The sequence below is a fragment of the Onychostruthus taczanowskii genome, unplaced genomic scaffold (assembly GCF_017590055.1).
Source record: "Onychostruthus taczanowskii isolate IOZ18803 unplaced genomic scaffold, ASM1759005v1 scaffold27, whole genome shotgun sequence".
Lineage (NCBI taxonomy): Eukaryota > Metazoa > Chordata > Aves > Passeriformes > Passeridae > Onychostruthus > Onychostruthus taczanowskii.
The window spans coordinates 5,163,552-5,181,190 of NW_024500017.1; the positions used below are offsets into that span (position 1 = coordinate 5,163,552).

Sequence of the window (17,639 nt, forward strand, 5' to 3'; positions counted from 1 at the left end):
CTTAACTGATAGATGCAGAACAGGATAACAAAGTCATTACAAAGTGACTTGTTGTATCAGAAGCTTCAAACTGTAAACTGGAGTGTATCTCTCCAGCTCAGGACCTGAACCACCAAGGCAAAATCCTCCTCCCTGGTAAGGTACACAGTGATACATAAATACAGAAAATCTTATGTTGCAGTGCAAACAATATGCTCCCCTGAAAATGAAAGGCTCTCAGTTTTCCTAGTGCAACCACTGGATGACAACAGGTAATTTCTTATTAAGTCACTGGAACACCACATCACTGAGCTGTGCTGAGAGAGGAGCTGTTGCCAAGATGAAGTGACAGGAATGACAGATGAAGCATTTGATTTGATATTCTTGGCTCTTCTGCTGACTCTTTATGCAGCTGGAGCAAAATCAAAAGGTACACACTTGCCATGCTCTTCTACTTAGCATGGACCCAGCCTGTCCAGTACAAGGAGCACAACTAATTCATACAGTCCTTTCTGTACCAAGTCCATGATTTTCTTTGATGCCACCATGGTAACAAACAGGAAAAGTGCAGTCAGATGAATGCTGAGGGCTGGAAGAGTCAGAGGATGCCCAATGTGTCCATCACCAAATCAGCTACGGTAAGAGCCTCAAAAGGAATTCTGGCAGCTGTGCACACCAGTCTGGACAGAGAGGGTATTGCAGAATTCCAAGCTTACCTCTGGAAAAGTAAGTGATCTGTATCAATCCCACAAAGTTTTAGAGTAGGTAGAAGGATGCTTTCTCCCAGATTACAAAGAACTGATAATCAAGTACATAAAAAACAGCTGTAAAATGGTAATAGCCCAGAAGGACACAGTCTGTCAAAACTCATGGTGTAAACAGAGACAAAGAAAATGCCTTTATGATTTTGCAACTGATCAGAGAAGACAAGACTCTCACCTAAAAGCAGGCCATTTTTGTGAGTACTTTTATCAACAGCAGGAGATGGTGTCACAGTGCAGCTGTCAGACAACACCCATGGACCTGCAGATCACAAGGCTTGTCTTAAGCTGAAATACGATTTAGCAAAACAAAGACAGTAACAGAGATTAAAATTTTAATTTAAAACTTTGCCAACAAAAATTGATTACAAAAAGGGAAATTATCTGTACAAAATAAGAAAGGAGGTACTCATTTTAACAAGAGACTGCCATTATTAATGTATGTGGGAGGACAAACAGCACTTCAGGTCAAGTGACAAATGGAGAAACAAACAAACTGAGCTTGTAATATGGAATTCTGAAGTGAATTTTCCATAAACAAAGTAAATTGACCTGAAGCAGCTCAGAAGCTAAGCAAGGTTTATAAGAAGTCTATTTTCCTTGCAAACCTTTTCTCTTAATTTAGAAAGGAGGACATACTAGAAAGCAAGACCCCATGCAGTGCAGTGGACCAGTACAATGCCTTTTGCTGTGCTTTCTCTCACTGAAGCCTTCCTTTGGGCCTTCTGTACAGAGATATTTTGCAGTTTGAGTGTGCCAGGGGTTTAACTGAGTCACAAACTATTGCATCTTCACTTAAATTTGGGTCCTGACTCAAAATGAAGACAAATGCTTTGGAGACTGTGAAATTCCTATGACTAAAAAGACTCCTATCAAAATGATGATCCTCAGACTATTCAAGTCCACATCAAATAACAGCTGTTGGTCATGATAAATCTGTATTTACAACACTGCACTCCTCTTTTCTACCTACCATTTTTACACAAAGAAAGAGACAAGAGCATCTTTAAAATTCATCACCAAACAGACAAAAATGGCAGGTGATTTCTAAACTCCAAGTTCCTGTAAAACTTAAGCACACAGTATAATCACTACCAGCTTTCTACATTTCTCCATGAGCCAAATCAACATAACTGAGTTGCACTGAAGACATGGAACAGGCATTTTAAAAAAATTTCCAGTCTAACTGCTTATTTTCCATTCAGCTTTGCATCACTTACTATTTACAAGTTTTTACACCTTCAGAACCCAAGTTTAGTGAAGAAACAAAGTAGTAATAAAAACGTATCAGCCCAGATTCATTTCACCTACTCACAGTTACCTGAGATACCCAAGTTGGGGCAGAACAGCTTCCTGTACCCCACCTACCCAGTAAAAAAAGACAAATGCTAAAGGGCAATTCAGACAGACTTGAAACTTATCCTAGTGACAACGCTCTTCCTCCTCTACAAAAGAAAAAGTGAGCAACTACATTCTGACTTAGTCTTGGTTAAGCTTAGAATAATTGTGTCCCTAGCTGAAGTGTTGGATTTATGTAAACCTAAGCCTTACTTGCTCACTAGCAGCTCCCAGCTAGGGAGGTCAGGGACAGCTGTCTTGTAAGAATGCTGTGAGACATGCAGAAGTCCTCCTTACAGCTAGGAAAACTGAGATAAGTAAGAAGTTTGCTCAAGAGCATGCAGTGAGTCAGTAACAGGCTGGCATTACGGCTTCCTGGATCTTAGCCACATGCTCTGCCCATGGGAACCCAGTGCAAGGAAAACTACTGTACAGAATCATTCCCTTTTCCATGTCAGAAATTTTTACCAAAAATAGTACAGATGCTAATAAACAGTGTATGCAATTTCCTACTTGACAATGAAAGAGTCCTACAGTAATCTGTTATATTGTATCTTCACCCTGCAAAATATTATTTCCAGCTTTGATTCTTAGATGTCTTAAAGCTTTTAAGATAAAGCTGAAGATACAGTTAAACAATGCTGCCGTCAGTACCCTTAACCACAACAATGTTACATTTCTAGTTTAAGCAGTATCTATGCTACCCAATTTGGCAATCAAAAGAGAAACCTTGAAGACAAGAATTCACAGATCTGGGGGGAAAAAAAATCATGCCAGACTTCAGTTTCACCAGAACAAGCTTTGTAATATGCCATGAAGAGTTCAGGGATTTCAATTCTGTATCTGTTATTGCCATTTCAAACAAAAGCCCTCTAATCCTTAGCCTTGCCCAGCCCATGATGTAGCAGGTAGGACAAACGCTGCATGGCAAGAAACAGCTCTGCTCAAAACACAGCTTAATAACAGAAATGAAACATTTGCAATTTGCTTTATGAATGCATCAGAGAGATACCATTTAAATAATGTTTCCAAAGACCCTGGGACTTAAGCACAGCTATGGAAAAAGTCAGCTTCCTAACTTGGGGGCTTGTTTGAGACATCTGCCTCACACTAGATTCTTACTTTACTGTGGTCAACAAAGCTTTTAACATACCAGGCAAGACAAAATACCACTAGCTTGTTCCACCACATTGTGGAACAGGATAGCCAATGGATCCTGTTGTGACAGACAATACTGTATAAAGAAGGCTTATTTTTAATGGCAGAATCACACTGGACACTACTGGCTAACCTGGAGCAAGATCTACATTTTTTCCTTCTGGAGTTTTTAATTTGCTCTTGAACCAGAAACATTCTTTCTTTCCAATCAGTTAAATCCAAGAGTACTGCAGAGAGCTCAGTTCTTAAGCATGCTCTGCACCAGGAGCGGTCCAATTGAAACCGAAGAGTTGCCGTTTTCCAAGGGCAGGAATTCTTCACTGGTCCCCTAGCCGGAAACCTTGGCCCCAGTTGTGTCTTCCACCACCCTGCTGATCTTCTGCAGCCCTTCTCATGCTGGCAGGAGGGACACCAAAGCCCGACACTCCTCCTCTCCTGTTTGGCAGCCAGCGGTAACTAGGACAAACCAGAGGAGGAGGAGTTAGAGAAACAGCTGGACCTTGCAGGTAAATGCCAAGGCTGGGCTTTCCACTTTTCCATGCACTTCCTCTTAGCTGATACACTTTGTATAAAACTGACTTTTCCCACTAGAATTTCAGACAATTCTTTCCAAATCTAAGCCCTCAGCACACTGACAAATGGAAATACTGGGAAACTTCCATCTCTGGGATGTGTATGGTAACAAGAGAATTGCACAGAACCAACAATACTGAGGGCAGTTTCAGAGCTGTTACCACCTTCAAAGACATTTTTAAAAACAATCTTGTCTTCTAATCATTGTGGAAAATTAGGTTTACCAGATGGGCTTGCAAGCACAGAATTAGAATATAAAGCTTCCCTATTCACTGAAACTTGTACAGAAAGTACAACTCTAATTCAACACTTTACATTACAAAAAAGGTTAACTGAGCTGCTAACTAAAATTTGATAGAGGAGTATTTGCAGCCCAAAACTATGTGGACAAGGGCAACTGAACTACAAACTTTGGCTTCTGATCACAGTATTTCAATACCAAAACACTGAACATATCTCAAGAAAAAGCACTTCAAAAACCAAGACTTGCAACCCCAGTGAGGACTGGTACAGACTGAAGCAGAATCATTTATAGCCCTGCACAAGTCTAAAACTACAAACATTGTTGAACTGGTAGCTACTATAACTATACATGGGAATACAGAAAACAGATGATTTACAGGATAAAAGTTCTTTTATATACCATCTGATAATCGTTAGGGAGTTCTCTTTACTGCAGCTCAATTCAACAGCAGAACTATGACATTTATTCTCATGCTTAAGAACGGGTAAAGACATAAGCCATTTCAAGGGGCAACAAAGAACTATCACGTGGGCCATTTACAAGTAACTCAACATTTTTTATGACTCACCAGCTCAGTCTGTATGAGAGTCTGAAGAAGGCTGTCTTGGCAAAGTATTTTACACTTTATGATCCCACCATATATATGTCTCATGAACCATACAAAAAAATTGACCAAACAAATAGTGAAGTAAAGAATCAAGTCAGCTTACAGGAACTGAGGTGTGGACAGAAAATTCCTTCCTCCCAAATCCATTGGATATTTAAACATTAAGAAGAAATACAGGTGTCCAACAAGATTTCCTATCAGCTCATTGATGACTCTGTAAAGCAAAGGAAAGAATGGTTTCACATGCTGTCTTCTCTGAAAATAAATGAGTGACAATCTTCTGTTCACCTGCCACCAGGCTTTGCCAGGGTCACGACACACAGAAAATTTCCCTTCCCTCAGCATTTTGCAGCCACTTCTTTAGAAGGGCCAACCTCCCGTGCCAACACATCAATAGTCTGTTCCACCCTCCCTTCCAAGCCTTCTCTACATTCTGGATTGTAAACACAATTAAATACTTGTTTACATTGGGGAATTAGACCGTATAGTGATTAGCGCCCAAAATAATCGTCTGCAGAGCTACAGAAGTTACTGCTGTTTTCACTGGACAACCTGTCTCCTGCTGTTTTGTTCCCAGTTTTGTAAAAGCACTGCTGACTGGAGGCCCTTGAGTATCTTCTGTCATGCATAGAAACAGCAGGTATCTAAGAGCAGGCAGTTTTCACAAGTGACAGATGAGTCAGTAGGAGGCACAGCAGAAAAGGGAATTTGGTTTTGCTGTACTATCTCTTCCTTTTATAACTCAACCACAAACTTGTTATTGTCACTAATTATGTTACAGCAGCACCAAGAGGCCCCAGTCAATGCAGGGCCCCAATGAAGGGGCCCACACTGTGCACAGAGGGGATTTCTGCATCAAGGGGCTTAGTAAAAAAAAAAAAAAAAAAAAAAACCAAAACCCAAGAGAGACCAAAAAATTCAACAAGTGCTAATATGGCACGCTGTGGGCTTATTGCCATTTCCCCTTGTTTAACAAACTGAACAAAAAAAGACCAGGTTGGACAAGTCTGTGAAGGAAAGAAGTAACAGCACTATCAGAGTCAAGCCAAACTTGTTTCTAAAACCAGTAAAAATGTCTCGTTCCAGGGGATTACATCTTTTTTTAGAGTGTGTTACTTTCTTAGTATGGAGAAGGCCTAATGCATGCAGTTACTAGAAAATACACCAAACTCTCCTTACTCTCCCCTCATCTACATTCTATTCTCTAGTTCTCACATGCACATCTCCTCTTTGCTTTTATGTTAAATGACCACCTGTGACATTGAGCATTATCTGTCAGATTATACAGTTTTAAGCTTCTTATTTTAATATTACTCCTAAATTCAGCAGCAAGTTAAATAGCTGTAAAAGCTTTTATAACTTCAAATTGGCCATATAAGTAAATACATACGATCCACCAATGATGTAGTTGAATCCCAGAATAACCCATGGAAGGTAACAGGCCTGAAAAAGAATGCAATGGAGAGAGTAAGTACAAGTTAAAGATGTAAACCTGCTTTCAACTTCCCACTGCACTAATAAGCATGATCATAATCTCAATGCTTTAGGCATTACACAGGTCCTGATCTATTTACTTAAGCAGATTCAGCTTAAAAAGGTCACTCTAAACTGAGCAACCACTAACATTTTTAGACAAAACATACTCATTCAAACATTATAAGCAAATGTGCCTTTTGAACCCTATGTTCCACAGGAAGTTTGCATCTGGAATGAAGTCCTAAAGTTTTTGATTTTGAAAAGGTCTAGAAACGATCAAAAGAGTCTTCTCTACAAGATCTGACAGAAACAGCCAAGGTCACACAGAAAAAAAAACCAGTTTAAAATACCAACATTTTGTCACTACATTCAGCTTTTATCCAGGCTAAAGTTTATTAGGAATTTTTTCCTTTTTTTCAGAACAATGAATTGTCAGGACATCTTTTTCAGTAGAGACACACTGAGTGATACCACATGGAAGACTATGAACTTTGCTGCATCTCAAAGAGTATTCTACGCGAGAGTACAAGACACTTTTTTGAAGAGAAAATATTTCTATTTAGCCCCTCACCCACTACACATGCACCTTATGGACAGAAATCTTTCCCATACACTGACTGACATACCTTAAATCTTGTTCCAAACCAAAATGATACAATCATGTCTCTGTTCAGCTGGGCCCACACATAAAGTACTGACATGATGAGTGGAATCATCAGCAACTGCAATGTTTAAAAAAGACAAAGTTACCATTATTTTCACAGAAGCACAAGAAACTCAAACAGGAAAGAACAGCTACTTTTCAGAAGTGGTTTGTAAGCATGGTGCATCACTGAAATCCTTTCAGATTGCCCCAGAATCTTTTCCAATACGTGCCCTGGATCTGTTCAAAAACTATTGAGAAAATTAAGGAGGAGAACCTACTTGGTCATTCTCCTCTGCATGACCATGCCAAAGCAAAGGGTTCCAAACCTGTGCCAGGTGAAAGAGAAGCTGCAGGGAATTCTGCTTGTACCCACACCTCCAGCAGTGAGCCCTGTACCTGTGCCACAATCATGTCAGGGCACTAACCCAAACACCCTCATCTGGGGCCAGATGAAGTTATCCATCCCCTATGTCCTGAGAGCAGCCTAGGGGAAGGTGCTCCAGCCAATCCCCATTGCAGGGTATCACAGCAGCCTTGGTAGAGCTTGGAGTGAACCTGAGCTCCATGCCAGGAGCTGAGGTTGTTTCAAACACTTTACATTGACTCAGTTAGCATTAGCTAACTGGACTATTTCTAGTGAAAGAAACACAAAGCACTGTTTTAGCCATCTGCTGATTTCTGAACTGAGGGCAGGCTGCACCAGTAACATTTCCATGAACTGGCTGAATGCCGTAACCAGCTCCTGGGTTTGGAAAAGAGGTTAGAACTCATCCCTTCAGGGGTGCTGCTATTTCACAGATTCCACATTAAAGCTGGCATCCTAACATCCATCCAGCCTTTCAGAAGCCCCACGGTACACTGTGACTCCCCACAAAAGAACCTTATTTAAAGGTTCTTTTTTATTTTACTTAAAAGAAAGCAACATCTAATACCTGAACGCATTTGACTCAGGAATAGAGGCCTAGCTATCCTACTCTGTCTTCTGAATTTCAACAAAGGCCACTCAAAACAAGTAAAAATTCTCTTGTCTTTAAGAAAAAACACACTTTTATATCAAAAACTTGATTCTTCTTTAATCAATACTTTGATGATGATAAAAAAAAAAGTAAAAAAAAAATTAAGTACCTCTTTAAAAATATACAAATCAACACAATCAGTCTAAAATTATATAATGTGTGGGTAACTGCAGCCTGCTTTTGAAAAATTTGTGGTAACTTCCCCACAGAAAAGTGTAAGTATAAAGTTATGGACGGCCCTTGACACAATTCACTCCAGAACAGAGATGCATGATCACTGGTTTTGTCTAGCAGGGAACCAGAGAAGTGATCTAATAAATGCTAATAATAATTCTGTATGGAATACTACAGATATTGGTGCAGTCTTTAGGTACTGGACACAGATGAAGATAAGAACAGCAGAGGCAGACTGAAGACATGCAGTTATCTGACACTGTTGTGCCCAAAACACACTTCACAATCTTCATCCTTAATATTTGGGAAGATAAGAATTATTTCACTGAAACCAGTTCTTAAGACCACTATCTTAATCATTCCTGTGAGGACTTTCTACTTCACAGTTCTGGTCTCAAACTGAAGCTGTATTTTTCCCCAAAAAAACCTTCTGTTGGCAAGTAAAAGGCACACTGAACTAAATTTGAGAAGATTAACAAACCCAAGAATCATTTTTAAATAGAAAAATAAGAAAGGAGAGCCACATTTATTAAAATAAATAGTGCACAGGTGACATCTTGTGTCCATTTTAGTAGAAGTCTAAGCATTTCCTGACTGCACAAAGACACAATTTTTACTTCTTGGCTCCCTAACTAGGTTAGGTATGACAGTCAGATCCAAGCTTGTGCCTTCAGCTGAGGGCAACCCAATCTGAAAAATTAACAGTACACACACAGCAGTCCATTCTGATATAATCTGAACAGTGTAGCTTAACTATGTTCAGCAGTTAAGTCAATAATGCTCTCTATAAAGTCATCAAGTAGTCATAAAGTTTTGTAAAATTATTATCTAAGAAGTTGCACCACACTTACCTGCATGTCCATTACCAAGCCAGTTATCTGTCATTGCACCATGAAGGAAAATGCAGAAAAACCTGACAGACTACAACAACAAAAAGCTGCAGACACACAGAAAGCACATGCAAAGATCTTTAATATTCAGAATTAATACTACACTGTTTTAGGTTAAAATTTCCAATGATCTAGAGAGGTACAAATTTTGTTTCAATAACTGCTTTTTGGCAGTATTTCACCTGCTCACCTCAAATCATTACTCCAAGGGCTGATGGGAACACTGGCTTTTCCTCCCTGATGAAACTGGCTAGCTACAGACTCAATCAGACCTTGCATAAAGGCACATTAAAGCTTAACAACTGGATTCTTTCATTAAATGTCAGTTTAACACTGACATTTTGGTTTTCTAAATAAACAAATACCAGATTATTGAAAAAAACCCAATATATTGCCAATGAGTCATAGAAAAGAAGCAATTTCTTAAAGTGCATCAATGCAGGCTTGTAATACTCCTCTCCCATCTTGGAGCTCAAAGAAACTGTTGTAGTAACTGCTGAGTAAAAATAATCACTGAATGATTTTAATACGATCAGGATGTTTTTAACAGTTCATAAACACATATAAAATGACACCCAGCATTTTCCCAGATCATGCATCCAGATTGGTCCTTACATCACACAGGGAACAAGCAGCCAGAAGCTTTTAAATGACAAGTTTGAAAGTCAGGTCACAATTACATTAATTAAATGCTCACAGCCAACACCTGCAATCATAAAGAAAACCTTCATCTTCCTAACAATGTAACTAAGTGCACCTTGTTACAGCTGTGGCTCCACAGGACTGGCAGGATAGCAATTCCCTCCACATAGTGGAATGCAACTAGAGATAATGTATTGATAAAGCATTTCTACACACCATCTCCCTGCTATATGGTTCACACTGATGTCACCCTACCCTTTTTTCCACCTGCTGTGCCACTGCAAATTGCTACAAGGAGGCAGCAACAGCACAGACAGAATGGGAGCATCTCCAAGGATGGAGGTTCCACACCCTCTCTTGCCAATCATGCCAGTGCTTCACTGCCCTTACAGGGTGTCTTTCTCACATTTAAATAGAATTTCCTGGGCTTCATTTTGTGGAATTGGGTGTTCAGCTCCTGACCCCTCAGTACAGAAAAGACATGAACCTGTTGGAGTGGGAGCAGACAAGTTACTGGAGGAATGGAACACCTCTCTTTTAGGGAAAGGCTGAGAGAGTTGGGGGACAAAAATGCATAGTAGGGCCTTTTGCAATAGGACAAGTGGTAATGGTTTAAACTAAAAAAAGGTTGATTCAGACTAGGTGTAACAAAGAAATTTTTTACTATGAGGGTGATGAAACACTGGCACAGGTTACCTGGACAGATAGTGGATGCTTTGCCCCTAGAAACATTCAAGGTCAGGTTGAATGAGGCTCTGAGCAACCTGATTTAGCTGAAGGTGTCCCTGCTCATTGCAGGGGGCTTGATAACCTTTCAAGGTCCCTTCCAATTCAAACTACTGTGTGATTCTATGACAACACCCCAGGCTGCACAATCCCAGCTCTCCCAGCTTCTCATGTGACAGATGCTTCAACCCTTTAATCACCCTCATGACCTTTCACTGGACTCTCTCCAGTGTGTCCACGTCTCACTTGGGAACCCAGAGCTGGGTGCAGCCCCCACACATCTCTCAAAGGCTGAGCAGAGAGGAGCAATCACCTGCCTCAACCTGCAGGCAAGCTTCTGCCCAGGGGGCTGGTGGCCACTTTGGCCATAATGGCACACTGCTGGTTCGTGGTCAACTTGGTGTCCAGCAGGACAAACAAGGCCTTTTTTGGAAGATGCTTTGCTTTGTCAGTCCCTGGTCTGTCCTGGTGCCTGAGGCTGTTCCTTGCCAAGAGCAGGACTCTGCAGTATCCTTTGCTGAGCTTCATTCCATTGGTCAGCCCATTTATCCAGCCTCTAAAGATCCCTCTGAATGGTGACACAACCACCTGGTTTATCAACAACTCCTCCCAGTTTTGTATTCAAGATCTAAAAGAAAATTCAGGTGGTACAGCACAGCCCACAAAAATGTTTCCCAGCATTCCCAAACCAACAAGCCCAGCTTCTTCAGGAAGTTGTCTCAGTGAAGATATCACAACACTGCTTTCACAGACTTACATGACTTGTACCCAGCAGGTAAAGGATCTCTCCTTTTCAGGGAGGCAGTGATCAGTCCTTTTTGCACATGGCAGCTTGACCACACTAAATTCAGTGCTAGCCCACACGAGAGCAGCTCAGCAAAGCAACCCAGCCAGCACCAGGGACACTCACCCAGCACATGCTCAGTGTAGGCAGAGATTGTCCCCACGCTGCACACTCGTGTGAGCACATCATTAAGTGTTCTCCCTGCAAGCCACTCGCTACCTTTAAAGTAAGGTTACACACTTACAAACTCTACAAGCTCTCCTGGGAACATTTCTCAGTGTAGGCAGAGATCATCCCCACGCTGCACACTCGTGTGAGCACATCATTAAGTGTTCTCCCTGCAAGCCACTCGCTACCTTTAAAGTAAGGTTACACACTTACAAACTCTACAAGCTCTCCTGGGAACATTTGCTGCATTTTAAAACTGTTCCTTGATAAAACCTGGTCTTTGAACATACTTCAGGTGGAAAACATACTTCAGGTGGAAACAGGAGAACCAAAATATTTCTCAAAGTTTGATGATGAGAAGGATACAACAATGCAGATCCAGTTAAACAGGAGCATGAACATGTAATCTGCTGGCCTTCCATCAAAAGCCCCTGAAAATAAAAAGAGTCATTTTGAATCATCAAAGGCATTGAAATTTTGATTAAAAATTTGGACAACTTTTATTTTTCAGAGTCTAAGAAAGCTCAGTTAATAATAGTTGCTTTGCATGCACTCTGTGGTCTACGAGTGTTTTTTAAATTTTAAAAAGCCTTAGAATAGAACAACCTACAGGCTGAAAAATAAGACATTCAGCCTACTGCATTAGAGCACAAGCAGTGTCTATACTTGAAAAAGAACACACTGACTCTAGAGATAAGTAGTTTAAACTACATAAGAACAAAAATGGAGTAGGATCCCATCGTTCATACGAAACTGCAGGTTAGAAGCACAGAATTAGAAAATACACATGCACAGCAAAAGTAGAAATACCAAGTTTAATGACTGAGTCATGTGAAAGCCAGCCCTTACTTAGGCAAATTGCATCCTCTTTGCATCATCTCATCAGACTCAAGAGATGCAATGGCTTTTATACTTCAGAAAAAATTAGCACACGTGACAAGGAGGGTACACATGTGCAGCACATTCTGCTCCTTCTAAGCTGTACTTGCTTGTCTAATTCACCATTCCAAATATGTGTCAATTTTTTTCAGGACACTGGAAACAAAAATAATAGAGTAACATTCCCTGCAGGTCATATAAAAGGAAATGATCTTTAGATGCTCAGTTGAGTTTGAGACCTGACAGAGACAAGTATTAAAAAATAGCTCCATAGGAATTCCTTGCAAACATGAAAAGCTGAGGCTCTCACTGTCACTAACTGTGGCAAAAGGCTGACAGAGACCTCAGCATCCATGCAAGAGTTCCATCAACTATAATAGAAACCCAGGCAGGAAAGGAAAGCCTGCGAATATTGCTGGAAAAGACCCAGACCATTGGGGGTGAAACACAGTGACAGTGGGAATGACAGTGACACACACAGCATATCACGGACAACCTGAATTACATGCTCCTAATTAAACATCAAAATGCCTAGAAAGAATGCCACTGCTTAATGTGAGCACTGCTCAGCTTCACAGAAGAATTCTTAAATGAAGAAAATCTACTTTTAAGCATTAGCTTTTTAGAATGGCTTATGTAAAACAAAATTACTAAAATACCAGTTTATTGTTTAAGGTCAGCCATGCAAATTGCATGACAGGAAAAAAAACATGCTTTGAAAAATACATCAGAAAGTTTTATGTTGCAAAACTACAGAAACTGAAGGTTTTTTCCTTACTGTTGCCATACAACAAATAAAAACAAATTAAGAGAAGAAGCTGACTAAGGCTGTAGAAAGGCCAGCTCAGGAATCTATCCAAAACTGGAAAATGAAAGCTATTATTATTATTCTTCTAAATTTTTTCGCTTCTCATTATCTACAAGATTGCTAATGAGAGTATTTGACAAACCATTTAAGTTGACTTTTCCTTGAACATCTAAGGAAATTGGACTACAAACTGCCAGAGAGCTCAGCACAGCTATGGGGTGAGCTCTACCCCATGGGTCCTTCCATGAGGCCCAGGGTATAATCCAGTCATCTGGGAAGAGCTGCAGACCCATAATCTCATCACTCACACAGCTGGGGAGTGAACTCTGCATATTCTGCTTACTCTGTTGATATTTTTTATGTTCTTCTCCAACCAAAGCAAAACAGAAACACATCAATCTCCCTTTCCTTTGGAAGTCACAGGTCAGCCTGTTAGGAAAGGACAAGCACAGCACAAAACCATACAGGTGTCTCTGACAGCTAAATTTGAGGCTGGCAGGCAGCAGCAGTGTATGCTCAAAAACCATGCACAAGGCTGAAAATAGAAGTTTCACTTTCTCAGTTTCACAGACAACAGGAGGCACAGACCAATGCAGACTTCCACCTGTAAACACTATCAACAACTTATATACCTTCCCAATACAGAAGGATTCAGGCCTTTTTCAGAGAAAGGGCCAACCTAACCAAGGATTTAATTTATATCCAGAAAAATGACTGTAACATAAAAGAAATGCATAGGTTCAAACAACACAGATGACTTCCCAGTTTCAAAATCCAGATCTGTTGTACAGCAGAAATTTACTCCCTTTCATGAGATGTGTGCCACAGCACATCTAGAATCACAGACAACTAGAGCATTTTGTAAGTATATCTACAAGCAGTGAGGTCTTTTAATTTGCATAATTAACCAGGAACTCTTACTACACCTACCTTTGCCCAGTCAGAACTGTGAGCACTCTCATGTGCTCATAAACTACTGCAGAAATGCTCAAAAGGAAGCAGGAACCATTTCTAGCTATTAAACCAGTATTTAACTTTCACTAAGAAAGTGACCAAATACAACCTGGCACCACTCCTGCCCTTCCCTACCACTCTTCTTAAGACTTAAATGTGATTCTACAATACTCTCTGGAGGGCAGGTCTACCAGGGATCTCCTCTCTCGTGGGACTTCCCAACATCACCATCCAATGCATTCCCCTTTACATCATCAGTTCTAAGACTCCATTAGAACAACACTGAAATTCTTGATCACAATGGCTTTCAGGAGATTCTGGCTTTGCAAATATTTTAATTATTTATGTCAATTAAGCCTATTTTTTTCTAGGTTTAATGAACTGGGCAGTGCAAAAGGAAACCAGTTTTGAAGCTACCTTGTACCAATAATCCCTTTGAGAGAACGCATCTATTATCTGATCTCCTTTTTTTCACTTAATTTTTCCCCTTAACTGAAAATCCTTCCAGTCTCTTAACTTTTCCACATATCTGCTAGGCAGAGGGGTAGACTTCCTTTGAAGGAGGTATCTCTCAATTCAACACAGACAAAAGAATAACACAAGTAAGCATCCCTATTAAAACATGAAAAAAACTGATGCTATCTTCTCCCAGTGGATAAGCCCATTATTACATTATGCTCTATCATCCTTCTCTGATAAAAAAAAAACATCAGGTACAAAAAACCAGAAGTAAACATCATCTTTTAATCTGTTTCACTCACTTCCTTAAATCCAGCAATTAAAATCACCAGGCCCTCCTACTGAAACAAGTATCAAGTTCAGATCCTAAATGGCCAAAGGGAAGGAGCCAGCCACAGAAAATCAGTTTTCAGAGCAGATTCATGATGACCAACATAAGCTGGCACAGAGATGAGCCACCTCTTATCAGTTCCAGGCAGGGTTCACCAGGTGCATACAATTTAATGGTCAACATACCTGTTTCTAGTCGTGAGGAATATTGATACAAGAAATACAAATTCACCAAGTAGAGAAATCCCGTTCCAGGTCCCACTGGGAAGAAGAAAGTTGCTGTTATCGGCCGCCAGATCTGTCCAGATCAAAAGAGAAAGATATATTTATAAACTGCAGAATGAACTCATCTGCACAGGCTTTTTATTTACATTCATTACTTGATAATGAATGAAAACTTGGAACATCAAGAAGATTAAAAACAGCCCAAGTATCGATTGCTCCTGCTTTTCTAGTTGTGGTGTTTTCTTTCTATCTGGTAAGCAAAGCTACTAAGACTACACCAGAAATAACACACAACTTTGCAAACTGCTTTCCATCACATCTTTGCAGCAGTGACTTTAATGCAGTGCAAAAGAGATTCACTGGCAAGGATGCTACCCTGTTTAAAAACCAGCCGTACAAAACCCATTCTTCTCTGTTGAACAGAGGCCAAAGAATCCACAGCCTTTAGTGTACCATTCCAGACAGCACGTGCTGCTCTGAGCATTTGGGATCTGCTCTGGGACAGTCTCCCAGCTATGAATATTGGGCATAGCCAACTGCATGGCAGCACGTAGCAAGGACAGAAAATGCCTGGTCATTCATGAATGAGCTCTTTAAGCAGCAACATTTCCAAACTGAGTATTGGGATCCTGAACATCACAGCTCAAGAAGGAATAAAAGAACTAGAGGAAAAACCAGTCATTTATGCTACTAAATTTTGGGAACAATACATGAATCAAGGTACAGAGAGAGTCATGGTTTTATTTTTTTTTAATTTCTTCAGTGAAGATATGATGAGATGATATAACAGAAATTTAAAAATTGAAATTCCTTCATTTTGATCTCCTCCAGTAAGTGCTCCCGCCCCAACACTGAACCTGTAACATCACAGTGCATGGAAAAATATGCCCAGTTTGGGACCATTTTTGATATTGCTATTGTACCCAGAAACACTGCATGTCTGATACCTGAAGGCATCAGTTGTTAGTTTACATGGGCCATATCTATGCACAGAAGTTGACAATCCAAACAGAAGCTTTTTCAAATTCCAAACCAGAAGGTGCAAATGCACTCTGTTACAGAATCACACAATATGTCATGTTAAAAGGGACCAGAGTGGGTGATCTGGGCCAACCTCCCTGCTCAAGCACTCATTCTAGAGCACATGACACAGGACTGCACTCAGTTTTTTAATAACTTCGGTGAGGGAGATTCCACAGCCTCCCCAGTCAGTCTGTTCCAGTGGATGATCACCCAGGTCAGGTGGAACTTCCCATGCATCAGTTTCTGCCCATTTGCATTTGTCCATCTTCTGACACCTCCCTTCTGATACTTACAGAAACTGCTGAGGTTCCCTCTCAGTCCTCTCTCCTGGAGGCTGAAGAGGCCCAGCTCCCTCAGCCACTCCTCACCAGAGATGCTCCAGTTCCTTGATCACCTTTGTTGTCCCCACTGTACCCACCCCAGGAGCTCCATGTCTCTCTTGCAGCTCTGCCTCAAAACCCCCTGGGCCAGCTGCAGTCTGGGATGTTTCCACACCCTGCAAGCCCAAAGTTTCAGCTCCCAAACTCACGGCCACACGATGACACAGAGCTGGGCAAGCCACCTGTAGCCACAGCCACAGAGCTCCTTGGCACAACAACCAGGGCCCATCACAACAACGCCCACAAAAAACGTAGGAAAAACCACACCAGTCTGAGGCACAAGACGAACTACAGGACTGCCAAGGGCAACAGCCCTCCTTCTGCACCCTGCCAGGGACGCGCAGCCCGTCACCGCGGTGGACCCTCGGGCCCGCGGGCTGGGCCCGGATTTACCCGGTGCTCTGCCCGCAGGCCCTGCACAGGCTGAGCGGGAAGGCGGCTCCACTCCCGCCGGAGGGGCTCTGGTCACCCCGGTCACCCCTGGGCGCCGTCTCGGTGCACGGCGCCTCCAGTGCGGCCGTGGAGTCGGGGGAGCGGCCGGCCCCGCGCGTAGCCCCAGCGAGGCCAGGCAACACTGCCGCGCACTACAACTCCCAGAAGGCCGTGCGCGCAGCGAGTCACAGTGAGCTACTGTGCGGGCGCCGCGGGGCACGCCGGGAGCGGTAGTGCGGCCCGTACCTGGAAGCGGTGGATGAAGGCGTCAGGCCAGAGGAAAAGGTTGACGGGGCTGACGAGGCCCAGCTTGCCTACGAGCGGAACCGCGATGGAGCCGGCGAACCAGTAGCGCGTGATCAGAGGGATGCTTCGGAACCAGTCCCCCAGGTCCGACATGTTGCAGCCGCTCCTGGCCGCCGCCCAGGTCTCGCCACGAACCGGCCACTGAAGAAGAGACGAGACGAGGGCTCAGCCACTCCCGCCGCCCGGTCACAGAGGGGGCCCCGAGCCAGACGTGGCGCCACCGAATTCGGCCGAGCCGCCGCCGCCGCTTCCGGCCCCGCCTCGGCAGCCGGGAGTTCCGCCCCGGGGGCGGAGCGGGGAGCAGCCGCCGCTGGTGGGCGACGGGGCTGTTGGGGTCAGCCAGCGTTCCCCTCCCCGAGCCGTGCGGGCAACAGGAGGGAACCGGCGGCAAGTCCTGTGCCTACGACAGGCTGCAAAACCCATGTTCGGAGTGACCTATTGCACTGCGTTATAAACACACTTGCCTGTGAGGACGCGACGTTTTCACTCGTTTTTACTTCATTGCCCGGCACTGGCCGCGCTCCGCCCACACCCAGGTGGCCGCGCGATGCCCGCGAGGGAAACTACAACTCCCAGCAGCCCGCGAGGCAGCAGTTGGAGCTGTTCCATTCTCCGATATCTGGGGGGGAGCGCTCGCCACTCTTCCGGCTCCTCCCCATTG

At 42.6% G+C, this 17,639-nt stretch overlaps 1 protein-coding gene across 2 annotated transcripts; it reads right to left on the reverse strand.

Annotated features, from left to right (window-relative positions):
* Nucleotides 1-1,061: 1,061 nt before the first annotated feature.
* On the reverse strand, nt 1,062-17,519 carry DERL1 (derlin 1). 2 transcript variants are annotated; one of them, XM_041407507.1, is made up of 9 exons: nt 17,443-17,519; nt 16,919-17,119; nt 14,799-14,910; nt 11,549-11,613; nt 8,824-8,850; nt 6,763-6,858; nt 6,051-6,103; nt 4,764-4,874; nt 1,062-3,692 (listed from the first exon to the last, which is right to left on the reverse strand). In XM_041407507.1, exons 2-9 carry the CDS (start codon nt 17,069-17,071, stop codon nt 3,554-3,556), a joined length of 756 nt encoding a protein of 251 aa, XP_041263441.1. In that variant the 5' UTR covers nt 17,072-17,119; nt 17,443-17,519; the 3' UTR covers nt 1,062-3,553. The 2 variants fall into 2 exon arrangements, with proteins under 2 accessions (XP_041263441.1, XP_041263442.1); XM_041407508.1 differs by lacking the exons at nt 16,919-17,119; nt 17,443-17,519 and adding an exon at nt 16,154-16,833.
* Nucleotides 17,520-17,639: the final 120 nt, after the last annotated feature.

What these genes read in the sequence shown, in the direction of transcription:
- DERL1 (XM_041407507.1), bottom strand. Translation starts at nt 17,071, where the DNA reads ATGTCGGACCTGGGGGACTGGTTCCGAAGCATCCCTCTGATCACGCGC. An exon ending in CCTTCATCCACCGCTTCCAG is followed by an intron (nt 14,911 to 16,918) that starts GTACGGGCCGCA and finishes TGATCTGGACAG; the next exon opens with ATCTGGCGGCCGATAACAGC. An exon ending in TTCCTCACGACTAGAAACAG is followed by an intron (nt 11,614 to 14,798) that starts GTATGTTGACCA and finishes TTTTATTTTCAG; the next exon opens with GGGCTTTTGATGGAAGGCCA.